Below are 13,226 nucleotides of genomic sequence, written 5' to 3'. Positions count from 1 at the left end.
AACGGCTCCCACCCTTGAAGGATTAGGAACATAAGTCCAGAAATACTTACCCAATAGCCCCAGGTTATATTACCATACAGCTGCTGACTGCTAACATGGCAGTAAAGGCGTTCTCAGGTGTTCTTGGGGTTCTGGTTACCTCACACTTTCTTTTTTAAAAAATATTATTAATATTATCATTTTTTACATATGTGTTCTTATCCCCCCCCCCCCATATCCTCTACCCTCCACTCATACTACACCCCCCTGTTATCTGTGGCCATTGATGAGGCCCATATGTATGCACACAAGTCCCTTGGTTGATTTCTCCCCCTTACTCCTAGCGAGCCCCTCCTTCCCTGAGGTTTGAGGTTCTGACCAACATTACTCAGTCTCTGGGTCTGTTCTTCATCAGTCTATGCTGTTCATTATATTCCACAAATGAGTGAGATCACGTGATGTTTATCTTTCTCTGCCTTGCTTATTTCACTTAGTATTAGGTCTAGTAATAATTAATGTCGTTTTCTAATATTTTTTAAAATCGAATTTATTTAAACAATACAACAAAATTTAATCAACAATATAGTTGCCGTTGTTTTCTACTACTTGTGCCCAACGCTCAGGAAGCATTTTAATCCCTCTGTTGTAAAATTCTTGTGATTTTGATGCAAAAAATTCAGTCAATGCATTTTTGAGGCATTCTTCATTATTAAATTTTTTTCCAAGAAGAAAATTTTGCAAAGAACGAAACAAATGGTAATCAGAAGGGGCAATATCAGGAGAATATGCAGGTTGAGGGAGAACTTCCCATTCCAACTGGCGCAGTTTTTCAGCAGTGATTCTTGCAGTATGCTGTCGTGCGTTATCGTGGTGAAGAATTACGCCCTTCCGATTAATCAGCGCGGGTTCTTTTTCTCTTAAAGCTTGGGCTAACCTTTCCAATTGGGCACTATACACTGCACTTGTAATGGTTTGGTTAGATGGTAAAAGTTCATAATGAAGAATTCCTTTAAAATTCCACCAAACACACAACATCACTTTTTTCACATGCAAGTCAGGTTTTGGCGTGGGCTGCGGAGCCTCATTTTTGTCCAACCATTGAGGCCGCCTTTTCAAATTAACATACAGCACCCATTTTTCATCTCCGGTAACAATTTGCTCTAAAAACGGCAAACGGTTTTGACGAGAGAGGAGCGAACTGCAAATTGTGACTCTTTGATTACGGTTGTTGTCAGTCAACTCATGAGGAACCCATTTTCCAAACTTTTGGACTTTGCCAAGTGCACGCAATTGATTGGAAATTGTTTTTTGTGAACAATTTAAAGTTGTCGCAAGCTCTTGTTGGGTAATTTGAGGATTTTGCACCAAAAGAGCTTGAAGAGCTTCTTGATCAAAATTGGACACACGGCCTCGACCACTCTTGTCATCTAACGAAAAATTTCCCTCGCGAAATTTCTCAAACCAACGCTGGCATTTTCTGGCGCTAACTGCATCTTGACCAAGAGCACTACAGATGTTTTTTGCAGCCTCACTTGCTTTTCTTCCTAATTGGAACTCGTAAAGCATGCAGTGCCGAATATGCTCATCATCCGCCATCTTCTTAGCCCTAGTTCTGCAACAAAAACCAAACCAAACACAAACTTTTTCAAGCAAAACTTGTTAATTGCACTTCACACGTTCTGTAGATACCACGTGTTTGAAGGTTATGTCAATACAAGTCAACGCCAAGCAAGATTTTAAACGAATGTTAAAAAACGACATTAATTATTACTAGACCCGATATAATGCTCTCCATCTCTATCTATGTTGTTGCAAATGGTAGGAACTCCTTTTTTACCATAGTATAATATTCCATTGAGTAGATGTACCACAGTTTTTTAATCCACTCATCTGCTGATGGGCATTTAGGCTGTTTCCAAATCTTAGCTATGGTGAATTGTGCTGCTATGAACATAGGTGTCCATATATCCTTTCTGATTCGTGTTTCTAGTTTTTTTGGGTATATTCCTATAAGTCGGATCATTGGGTCAAATGGGAGTTCCATTTTTAGTTTTTTAAGGAAACTCCATACTGTTCTCCACAGTGGCTACACCAGTCTGCATTCCCACGAGCAGTATAAAAGAGTTCCTTTTTCTCCGCATCCTCGCCAACACTTTTTGTTTGTTGATTTATTGATGATAGCAATTCTGACCAGTGTAAGAGGTTGTTTTGATTTGTATCCCTCTGATGATTAATGACTTTGAGCATGTTTTCATATGTCTCTTGGCCTTCCTTCTGTCTTCTTTTGAAAAGCGTCTATTTAGATCAGTTGCCCACTTTTTGATTGGGTTGTTTATCTTCTTTTTGTTAAGTTGTATGAGTTCTCTGTAAATGTTGAAGATTAAACCCTTATTGTTGATATCAATGGCAAATATGTTCTCCTATGCAGTGGGGTTTCTTGTTTTATTGATGGTTTCCTTTGCTGTGCAAAAGCTTTTGATGTAGTCCCATTTGGTTATTTTCTCTTTAGCTTCCATTGTGCTAAGAGCAGTATCAATGAGGAAGTTCTTTCGGCATATGTCTGAGATTTTCCTGCCTGTGGATTCCTCTAGTATTTTTATGGCTTCCAGTCTTATGTTTAAGTCGTGTATCCACTTTGAGTTTATTTTTGTGTACGGTGTAAGTTGGAGGTCTAGTTTCATTTTTTTTGCATGTATCTGTCCAATTTTCCCAGCACCATTTGAAGAGATTGTCTTGACTCCATTGTATGTTAATGCCTCCTTTGTCAAATATTAATTGAGCATGGTGGTTAGGGTCGATATCTGGATTCTCTATTATATTCCATTGGTCTGTATGTCTGTTCTTGTGCCAGTACCAAGCTGTTTTGAGAACAGTGGCCTTGTAATACAGCTTGAAATCTGGTATTGAGATCCCTCCTACTTATTCTTCCTTCTCCGGATTGCTGTGTCTATTCGGGGTCTTTTTTTATTCCAGATAAATTTTTGGAGTGTTCTTTTTTAGGTCTGTGAAATATGCTGTTGATATTTTAATGGGGAGTGCTTTAATCTATAGATTGCTTTGGGTAGTATGGACATTTTAATGATATTGATTCTACCAATCCATGAACATGGTATGTTCTTCCATCTGTTTACATCTTCCTCTATCTCTTTTTTTTTCAGTGTCTTATAGTTCTCCACATATAGGTCTTTTACCTCCTTAGTTAAGTTTATTCCTAGGTATCTTAATTTTTTTGGTGCTATGATAAATTGGATTGCTTTTTTAGTCTCTCTTTCTGTAATTTCATTATTGGTGTATAGAAATGCCATAGACCTCTTACACTGGTAAGAATTAATATCATCAATAAATCAACAAACAAAAAGTGTTGGCGAGGATGTGGAGAAAAAGGAACTCTTTTATACTGCTGGTGGGAATGCAGACTGGTGTAGCCACTGTGGAGAACAGTATGGAGAAATCTATGGTAGTATCTTACTACCTTGCAGAATTCATTTACTAAATCTAATAATTTTTTGATGGAGTCTTTTGGGGTTTCTACATACAGTATCATGTCATCTGCAAATAAGGACATTTTTACTTCTTCTTTTCCAATTTGGATGCCTTTTATTTCTTTCTGTCTGATCACTATGGCTAGTACTTTCAGCACTATGTTGAACAGGAGAGGTGAGAGTGGGCATCCCTGTCATGTTCCTGTTCTTAGAGGAAATGGCTTTAGTTTTTGCCCATTGAGTATGATGTTGGCTGTGGGTTTGTCATATGTGGCTTTTATTATGTTAAGGTATTATCCTTTTATTCTCACCTTGCTGAGAGTTTTTATCAAGAAAGGGTGTTGGATTTTGTCAAATTTTTTTTCTGCATCAATTGATAAGACTATATGTTTTTTATCTCTCAATCTGTTTATGTGATGTATCACGTCTATTGATTTGCGAATATTGTGTCATCTTTGCATCTCCGCGATAAATCTTATTATATTTGGTAGTGATGTATGATCTTTCTGATGTACTGCTCTATCTGATTTGTTAGAATTTTGTTGAGGATTTTGGCATCTATATTCATGAGGGATAGTAGCCTGTAATTCTCTTTCATTGTAATTCTCTGGTTTTGGTATTAGAGTGATGCTGGGTTCATAGGAGGAGCATGGAAGTGTTCCTTCCTCCTGAATTTTCTGGAATATCTGAGGAGGATAGGTTTTAGTTCTTCCTTGAATGTCCATGCTGCATTCTGCAGGCTGTAGGCAGCAGCTTTCTTTTAGGGCAAAACTTAGAAGGCTCTTTAATGGACACAGATACTGGGGTGGTGGGGGCTTGCCTGAGGTGGAAATGGCTAGGGGGCTGTCAATTAGGGAAAAAGGAGACATACACTTAGTGGCCAGATTATGATGATCTTTAAACACATAATAATCTGGCCACTCAGTGCATATCTTATACTAGAGGCCTGGTGCACGAAATTTGTGCACGGGTGGGGGTGTCCCTTAGCCCAGCCTGCACCCTCTCCAATCTGGGACCCCTTGAGGGATGTTAAACTGCCCTCTCATAATCCAGGACTGCTGGCTCCCAACTGCTCACCTGCCTGCCTTCCTAATTGCCCCTAACTGCTTCTGCCTGCCAGCCTAATGACCTCCTAACCACTCCTCTGCCAGACTGATAGATGTCTAACTGCTCCCCTACCAGCCTGTTTGCCCCCAACTTCCCTCCTCTGTTGGCCTGGCCATCCCTAACTGCCCTCCCCTATATAGTTGATCGTCCCCAACTGCCCTTCCTTGTAGGCCTGGTCCTTCTCAACTGCTCTCCCTTGCAGGCCTGGTCCCTCCAACTGCCCTCCCCTGCTGGCCATCTTGTGGTGGTCATCTTGTGTCCACGTGGGGGCTTGATCTTTGACCACATGGGTATGGCCATCTTGTGTGGTAGAGTGATTGATGGTCAATCTGCATTTTACTCTTTTATTAGATAGGATAGAGGCCTGGTGCACAGGTGGGGGCCAGCTGGTTTGCCCTGAAGGGTGTCCCAGATCTGGGTGGGGGTTCCATTGGGGTGTGGGGCAGCCTGGGCAAGGGGCCTGTGGTGATTTGCAGGCCAGCCATGCCCCTTGACTACCCAAGCGGAGGCCCTGGTATTGGAATTTATTTACCTTCTACAATTGAAACTTTGTAGCCTGGAGCGGAGCCAAGCCCCATGCTCACTCCATTTCTGTTTGGTTTTAAGTATCTTCTATAATTGAAACTTTGTGTCCTTGAGTGGAGGCCTAGCCAGGGTGTGTGGAAAGCTTGGCTTTCTCTATTGCCAGAGAAATCCCAAGCCTCTCAACTGTTCTCTGTGGCTGCAGCCATCTTGGTTGCGGTTAATTTGCATACTCACTCTGATTGGCTGCTGGCCGTGGCTTGAGTGGATTGATAGTTAATTTGCATATTACTCTCTTATTAGATAGGATAATAAAAGACTAATATGCAAATTGTCCCCTCGACCAGTAGTTCAACCAGCAGGCAGGCCAGCCAACCATCCATGTCTCCTCCCCCTGGCCAGGCTGGCCGGACCCCACCCATGCAAAAATTCATGCATCGGGCTTCTAATACAGCGTTTTTCAACCGCTGTTCCGCGGCAGTGTGCCGCGAGATGTTGCCTGGTGTGCCGTAGGTGCAGACAAGACAAGAATTTTATAATTTTTCACTATTTTGTTTACTTAATATTTCATAATAAAGTAATTATAAAATACTTTCTTTGTGTTTATTTGATTCCTATTCAAGAGAATTACTTTATATATAGTCAATATAGGCACAGAGTTAAATTTTTTAACATTTTCTAATGGTGGTGTGCCTCGTGATTTTTTTCATGAAACAAGTGTGCCTTTGCCCAAAAAAGGTTGAAAAACACTGCTCTAATACACACACACACACACACACACACTGAGTAGCCAGATTATTATGCGTTCAGAGATCATAATAATCTGGCCACTTAGTGTATGTAAAACTGTAGACAATGAAAACAAAACAAAACTTGGAAGGCTCTTAATTGCTTGCATTCACATCCCATTGGCTAGAACTGTCACATGGCCATACTTAGCTGCAGAGGAGACTGGGAAATGTAGTCTAGGAGAAGGAAGGAGACCTGGTGTATTAGAGGTGTTTTGCAGTTTCTGTCAATAGTTATCTTTCCTAGAGCAGATCAATAAGCAAAACTCTTGTTTTCTGTTTTCTCTGGGCTCTTTTTTCAGAATAAATCAGGGCCCTATTTATAATCTTTCCACAATGGTTCTCAACCTTCCTAATGCTGCAACCCTTTAATACAGTTCCTCATGTTGTGGTGACCCCCAATCATAAAAATTAGTTTTGTTGCTACTTCATAATTAATTTTGCTACTGTTATGAATCGTTATGTAAATATCTGTTTTCCGATGTCGTTTGACCCCCAAGTTGAGAACTGCTGCTTTACAAGTACAGTCTAAACTATGAATCCTTGGCATTTCCTTATACATATATTTTTGTTCAATTTGTTAATAGAAGAAACTGAGTTCTGTGATTTACTTTAAGATCCATCCCCAAAATAAGACATATTGACAGATGGAGAGGGAAATAGATGTTATGTGATAAAGTAAATATTATAAAATGATAATGGTAAGATCTTGATTGGTGGGTATATGGGTATTCATTGTAAAATTCTTTTCAACTTTTCTGCCTAGTTAGTTTGAATTTTTTTATTTTGTTGAACAAAAGTTCTCTGAATTAGATTTGAAATGGAACCTTTTGCTCCATTTCTGCCCAAATTCCAAAGAATAAAAAGTTACCACTAATGAATGAATTTTAAGAAGAGTAACTTTGAGATGTGAAACACTTGTAAATCTAGAAAATGTTGTTACCTGTTAAATTGCTCAGTTCCTATATATTTTTCTTTGGAAGCTCATTTATCACCCAGTGTTAATTCTGTACCTTGTTGATTTCAGCGCCCTCACGCTGGAGGATGAGAAGAGAACGCTGGCCTGTCTGATTAATGGGTTTGTAAAGATGGTAGGTATTGAGGACTTGGAAAGGGATGTCATTGTTTCTCTGTACTTGGGTGGACAAGTTAGCATGTTCCCTGATGCTTCTCGTTCTTATTGAGATAAGATAAGGCTAGAAAACAGATTCCATTGGCCAGGCTCCTGGGATAGAGAGCACCAGGACAAACTGGCCTCAGGGAAAGTCCTGGGAAGAAAGAGGGGGGCTTACTGGCTCATGTGACAATGGTTCTGGAAAGAGCCCCGCAAAGGAGCTGCTAGAGGTGGGACCTTTGTGTCTCCGGTCTAGCTCTGCTCCCGGGGCCCTCCTAGGCAGGCTCGCTCCCCACGAGAGCCCAGAAGGAAGAGTCCCAGCAGCTTCATAGGATTGAGTCTGTTGGATCGATGTGAGCCCATTCCAGACAAATGGCTGTGGGGAGAGCAAAGACGACCGGCCAGGCCGGGACGCTCCCACAGCCGGGCAGCCCACTTCCATGGCCAGGAGGCTCCCTGCATTCCTGCTCTCTGCCAGGGGACAGTGAAACTTGGCTGTGCACACGTGTGCCTCTCCCTTCACCTGTTACTTGCAGCGTGGACAGCTCACCCCAGGCCTCGGTGTTTCATTAATCGCACAGTTCTGTAGTCGGATGGGCTTGAGCTGCTCTGGGGGCAGGGTGGGGGCTCAGTTCTGGCTGAGTGCCTCACTTCTCCGAGTGACCGCTTTCTTCCCCTTCTCCCATCACTCAGCCACCATTTTACCTGGTTGGGCAGACGCAGGGCTGCAGGACCTAAAGGGTGCAGGTTCAGGAAGGGCAGTGAGTTGCAGGACGGCCCTTCGTAAAGTGGGGAAAGCGACTCCATGTCTGGGAAGAAGAGTCCCCAGGGACCCTGAAATGCCCAGCAGACTGGGAGTTATTGCAGCTTTCTCTGGGAGCATCCACTGTGCATCCTTGCCAAAACAGCCCTGCCTTTGTTCTCAGTGCGCAGAGCTGACACCAGTGTCCTGGCTTAACAGGCATTTGAGACCAAGGCCGAGATAGGAATAAGTAGGTCACCTTGAATTAACTGAGGAAATGTGACTCATCCAGCAGCAGGGCCAGCTGAGCTATCCGCCAAACGCTGTGGGTAAAAGACCAATTTGGATCAAGTGCAGGCCATGTTAGGAAATGTATCTATGGCTTTGAGCCCTTGATTTATATGTCGGTCATATGGTCTTTATCTTTTTATGGCTTTGTGTGAAAGCCTCTGAGTTATAATGGAAAAGAATATGAGGAAATAAGATGTGAAACCTAGCTACAGTGGAAATAGTAAAGTTAAACTCCTGGACCAGAATTATTGCTGTAGCAGTCAGTTTGTCCTACTAGCCAGCTAGTCATCAGTTTGGAGAAATGGAGAAGAAGGGATTTATAATGGGGGAGAAGCCTCTGTCTGGGGCTCTGGCAACAGCGGCCACTGAGATTAGGAACCACATCAGGGAGCAGGAATCCTGGCCAACAGCACAGGCCTCCTTCGTGCTCGAAAAGGCACAGCTGACAGAGCTCCAGTGCTTCCTCCCCAGTTCTCCTTCTATCCAGGGATATTTTTTTTATATTTTGAGATTCTGTGTTTTATTGTTTGTTTTTGTTAATCCTCACCTGAGGATATTTTTTTCCATTAGAGTGAGTGGAAAGAAAGGTTGGGGGGGCGGGGGGGGAAGGAGAGAGAGAGAGAGAGAGAGAGAGAGACATTGATGTGAGGGAGACATATCGACTGGTTGCCTCCTGGACTCACCCAGACGAGGGGAAGGGAATGAACCTGCAACCTAGTACATGTCTTTAGGAATCAAACCTGCAACCCTTCAGTGCCATAGGCCAATGCTCTGTCCACAGAGGTTCCATTTCATACCCTTCAGCCTTTCTGTGTTCTGCTCCAGTGCCCATGTAATGGTGATGAGGTGGCAGTAGTAACATCTCAGCAACATGCTGAAGCGGGCATTGTAGTCTGGTCAGAGTATATCCCAGTGCGTGTATGTGCGCGCGCACACCTGCTTGCATGCCCTTCCCACCTAGTCACTGGTGGCTCTTCATCTCAGCATCACCCCGCTCCCCTCTCCCTTCCCCCTCCCCTCCCCCCCCAAGCTCAGGCAAAGCCTGTTCAGCCTCTCTTTCTTTGATTCTAGGTATCCTTTGGTCGTGATTTCGAGCAGCAGCTAAGTTTCTATGTCGAGGCCAGGTCGATGTTTTGCAATCTGGAACCTGTTCTTGTGCAGTTGATTCATGTAAGGCTTTCCGTTCATTCATTCTCAGCAAATGTTTATTGGTCATTACACGCCAGAGCCATTGAACCTGGACTCCCCTGGTTCTGAGATGTGGCAGGCTTTTCTCAAAGGTTGATGCAATCTAGAACTTACTGAAATCTTTAAGTGGTTTTATTGACTCCTTTTCTCTGAAATGTGTTTATTCTCGTTCCTGCGTGCTAGCAGCAGAGGCGTGAGGACTGGCTGTGGTCGAGGGACGCTGACCCTGGCCTTGCTGCCTCACCGGAATGCCCACTTCCTTGGGACGCGGCCTTTTCGTGGTGCTCAATTCAAAAGAAATCAATGTCATCTCTGTTTATTCAGCAGTTAGGCTCAGACAACTTAATTATTTATGCCCTAACAACTTGATAGCCTTTTAAAACAATAGTATAATAGATGTAAATTAAAAATATGTTTATTTTTATGTCATTCTTCATTGACCATAATTCCTTTCTGATGAAGTGTGACTGCACAGCCTTTCAAACCCGAGTTGGGGGGACACACTACCTTTATTTTCTCTTCCATGTTGCCTTTCCCACATTGAGTTTTGCTCAGAACTTGCGTTTATCACACCCCAGCTGTGAAAAGATGCAGCCTCAGGGTAAGGGAATTGACTCTGGGCTGCCTCTCTCTGGGGCTTTGCCCAGTGCTCAATAATTGTTGTTTTCCTGGAAGAAAAAAAAGGGGGGGGGGGGGAGAAAAAAAAAATAGGTTTCCCTGTGAGATTTCACATTTGGGAACCTAGGTCCAAACTTTTAACATCTGGAAAAATTCCTTAAGGCTCTTTAGTCGCCTCACATGAATTTCAAGAGGAGCAGCTGTATTATGTGTGATTGCTGGGTGCCAGGCTGTGGAGCATTACTAAGCTTAACACCTGCATGTGGAGACTTTGTGACAGGAGGGAACTACCCACCTCATGGCTGAGGGTTCAATGAGGCAATGAGTGCACAGCTCTTCGGCAGCACCTGGCTGTGGTCCGCAATGCTGTGTGTGGCTCATTATCTCACTTATGGGCGTTGCTAGTATGGCTTAGCTGAATTGCATGGTTATGCTCAGATTTGGAAATATCAGATCTTTAAGATCTTAAGCTTAGTGTATGGATTTCCAGAAATGGAGTAGTGAACTCTAGCTGTTCATTAAGCCAGAAAGTGGTCATTTATAATGCAGAGGATAGGCATGGCTAACTCAGTGAGAGCCTTCATTCTACTTCATGGCTACCACGGGCCAAATAAATAAGGGGTAAGTGTATGTGGCGCAAAAAAGCAAAGGCTTCGGTTTTTATAGAAACGTAGGTTTATTTCAGTAGAGACATGCTGAATACAAAGGGCTGAAATAAATGAGTCTTTAGCGTAAGGTAATAGAACACTTTAATAAAAATTAACATTTTTTTTGACATTAACTTACCAGTCACTGTTTAACTGCACAAATTAATAAGTGTAACGTAAATAAACCTGTTTTTCTTGTTATCTGAAAGCAAAATATTTCCTGTTGCGCACACTAAACAAGTCAGTACAAGACTGACGACATGCCAGTTGGCTGCTAAAATATTCGCTGTTAGTATTAGTGGAGAGAAATGGTGTGTCTACGCATAAGGCACATGAGGGAAATGAATGCAACTCAATTATAGTAACCAGTCGTTAGTGAACGTTATAGTTCGTTATTAACAATTATGTATAACAGGATGTTGTAAAAATTAAGTTACGAAACTTTTATTAAAATGTTCCTTAGATACCATTATATTGGCTGGCTGCATGGGGCATGAGTTTTACATGCTTGGTATACCCTCTGGAGATGTTTGCACAACCCAGATGGAGTCTACCTGATGACCCATCTGGCACTTCAGGGTTCAGGGCTAATCAGTCTTGGTCCCACGTGGTTGGTTCTCACTGAACTGACTGCAGTTCATGTTCGGATGTCTGTGGAAGATCTGAGCCAGCCTTTATTCATTCCCATTTCTGTTTTACTCATTAACAAACCCAGAGTGTGAGCCGGTTAGCAATGGAAACAAGAAAAGTGATGAAGGGGAATCATTCCAGAAAAACTGCTGCCTTTGTCCGGGTATGTTCTGAAGAAGAGACCCACAGACTGAACTCGGTGGGCTGTGCGTTTCCCAAATTAATTTTCCTTACATGTCTATGGGCCGGCCAGTGTCTGAATGTTTCTGAAAGCAATGGTCAGTGGAGCCTAAGTTTGCACATCTGCTAAGGTGGCCGAGGGTGGGCTTGGGGCAGTGTGCCAGCCCAATTTGCTGTAATTATGCTATCTCTGGAAGGTCTAATATCTTTCCCCCAACTATGGATCAGTTCCCAACTCTGAAATAAAATGTAAGCTTCTTGAGTGTACTGCTGGAACTTGTATTTAAGGAACACAACCCAGGTCTTTAAAAATGAAATCCTAGGCAAAACAATGAAATCCAGGCATCCCAGCCCTGCCCCTTCTCTCCTCATCCTCTCTCTTCAGTCAACCCCTTCAAACTCTTTATAGCAACTTCTTCTAATTACCTACATTTTTAAAGTTTTTAATATATTTTTATTGGTTTCAGAAAGGAAGGGAGAGAGAGAATCATTACTTGGCTGCCTTTTATCTCCACTTTTAAAAGGAACTGGCTTTCAAATAGCTACCTTACTGCTGTTAGGTGTTATCTCTGCCTTCCCTTCAGTGATGGGAGGGTTTATTTTTTAAGCACCTTCACTCCTTACATGCCCCTCCTCCCAAAGAGATAGGCACTGCAAAGGCAAGAGTGAAAGTTGGGGCTCAGAATCAGAAATTATTTTAAGTGTTTTTGCCTGAAAATATGGACATATGAGAACAGGTGTTCTGATCCACTGTGAGAGCATTGCCAGCTGACCTGCTGTTTCCTCTCTCCAGGCCTGTGTTGCCTACTGCTTCATTACCATCCCCTCCCTGGTGGGCATCTTCACTCGCCTCAACCTCTACCTGCTTGCTGGCCAGGTGGCCTTGGCCAATCAGTGCCTTTCCCAAGGTAAGCCCCTCCCCTCCTCTCAGGCCCCCTGCCTGGAGGAAAGTGACCCACAGGGCATGTGCGCATGTGCATGAGAGTAGGTGGGGTGAACAGGAGGAAAGGGAAAGTAATCAAGGACGAATTTTAATTATTTCCTTAGTAGGATGCATCTCAGACACGCCCACATTTAGAGTCAGACAGGCTACAAAGGGTGGCTGATTTCCTGTAAGGACCATCTTAAATCGCAGACATGCAGGGCTGCCTGTGCCCAAAACATCTTAGACACAAGGCTGTGTCCTCCCCGCATATTGTACCTGTCATGGTTGATGTGGGTTTGAAGCCTCAAACAGACCCTGGAGGAACTAGAAAGGACGGTGAACAATGCAGCTCGCTGTTGGGGATGAAGACTCCGCAAGACCTGGCTTCGTGCTCACTGTGCCTGGTTTATTTGGGAGGGATCCCTCCATTGTCTGCAGGGTGATAGGGAGTTCGAGGGGGAGGGAAGGAAGCCAACCAAGGGGACCCTCGTGGGAAGGTCCTGCTGGGAGCAGCTGCTGTCCACTCCGTCTGAGACCTCCTGGAGGGAGTGCTAACGGCCCCGGCGTTAACCCAACCTTTCCTCATCTGTCACTGACCCCTGCTGCTGCTGGGGCACCAGCTTCCCTCAACTCAGGCCTGTGCCTCACGTGAGCCAAGAGGATGCCCTCAGCGAGGATCACTGTTTCTGCTGGAGGCTCTTGTCTCCTGAAGTGTGGCACGTAGCAGGGCCTGCCCAGCAGGCTGTAGCACAGACTGGAAGAATCCTGCATTGTTTAAGGAGTGTTGGTTATATGGGGAGGCTGTTGCACAGCTACACAAGGCCAGGCCTGTTGTTGGGCTCCATTTTCCAGGTAAGAAAACTGAGGAGGAATGGCTAGGAGCCAGCACTCAGCCCCTGCTCTGGCCAAGCCCGTGTCCTTTCGCATGGATAGAGGCATGTGCAGTGCAAGCCTCAGGAGGCTCAGTGAGAGCTCAGGAGTTTCTCTAGCTCTCCCTGGGGCGGACTGACGCT

General features: G+C 43.8%; 1 protein-coding gene across 2 annotated transcripts in view; it reads left to right on the top strand.

The window, feature by feature from the left end:
- Positions 1 to 13,226, top strand: part of VPS35L (VPS35 endosomal protein sorting factor like) — a 143,135-nt gene that overhangs the window by 110,049 nt on the left and 19,860 nt on the right. For both annotated transcript variants that reach the window (XM_084882709.1, XM_084882708.1), the window contains exons 23-26: positions 6,906 to 6,969; positions 9,097 to 9,195; positions 11,194 to 11,271; positions 12,082 to 12,196. In XM_084882709.1, coding sequence (XP_084738835.1) covers positions 6,906 to 6,969; positions 9,097 to 9,195; positions 11,194 to 11,271; positions 12,082 to 12,196 — 356 coding nt within the window. The remainder of the gene's footprint in view (positions 1 to 6,905; positions 6,970 to 9,096; positions 9,196 to 11,193; positions 11,272 to 12,081; positions 12,197 to 13,226) is intronic.

Source organism: Pipistrellus hanaki, assembly GCF_964339955.1.
Source record: "Pipistrellus hanaki genome assembly, chromosome: 4".
Classification (NCBI taxonomy): Eukaryota; Metazoa; Chordata; class Mammalia; order Chiroptera; family Vespertilionidae; genus Pipistrellus; species Pipistrellus hanaki.
Note: the sequence above shows the minus strand (reverse complement) of the source record. Positions and strands in the feature narration are given on the sequence as shown.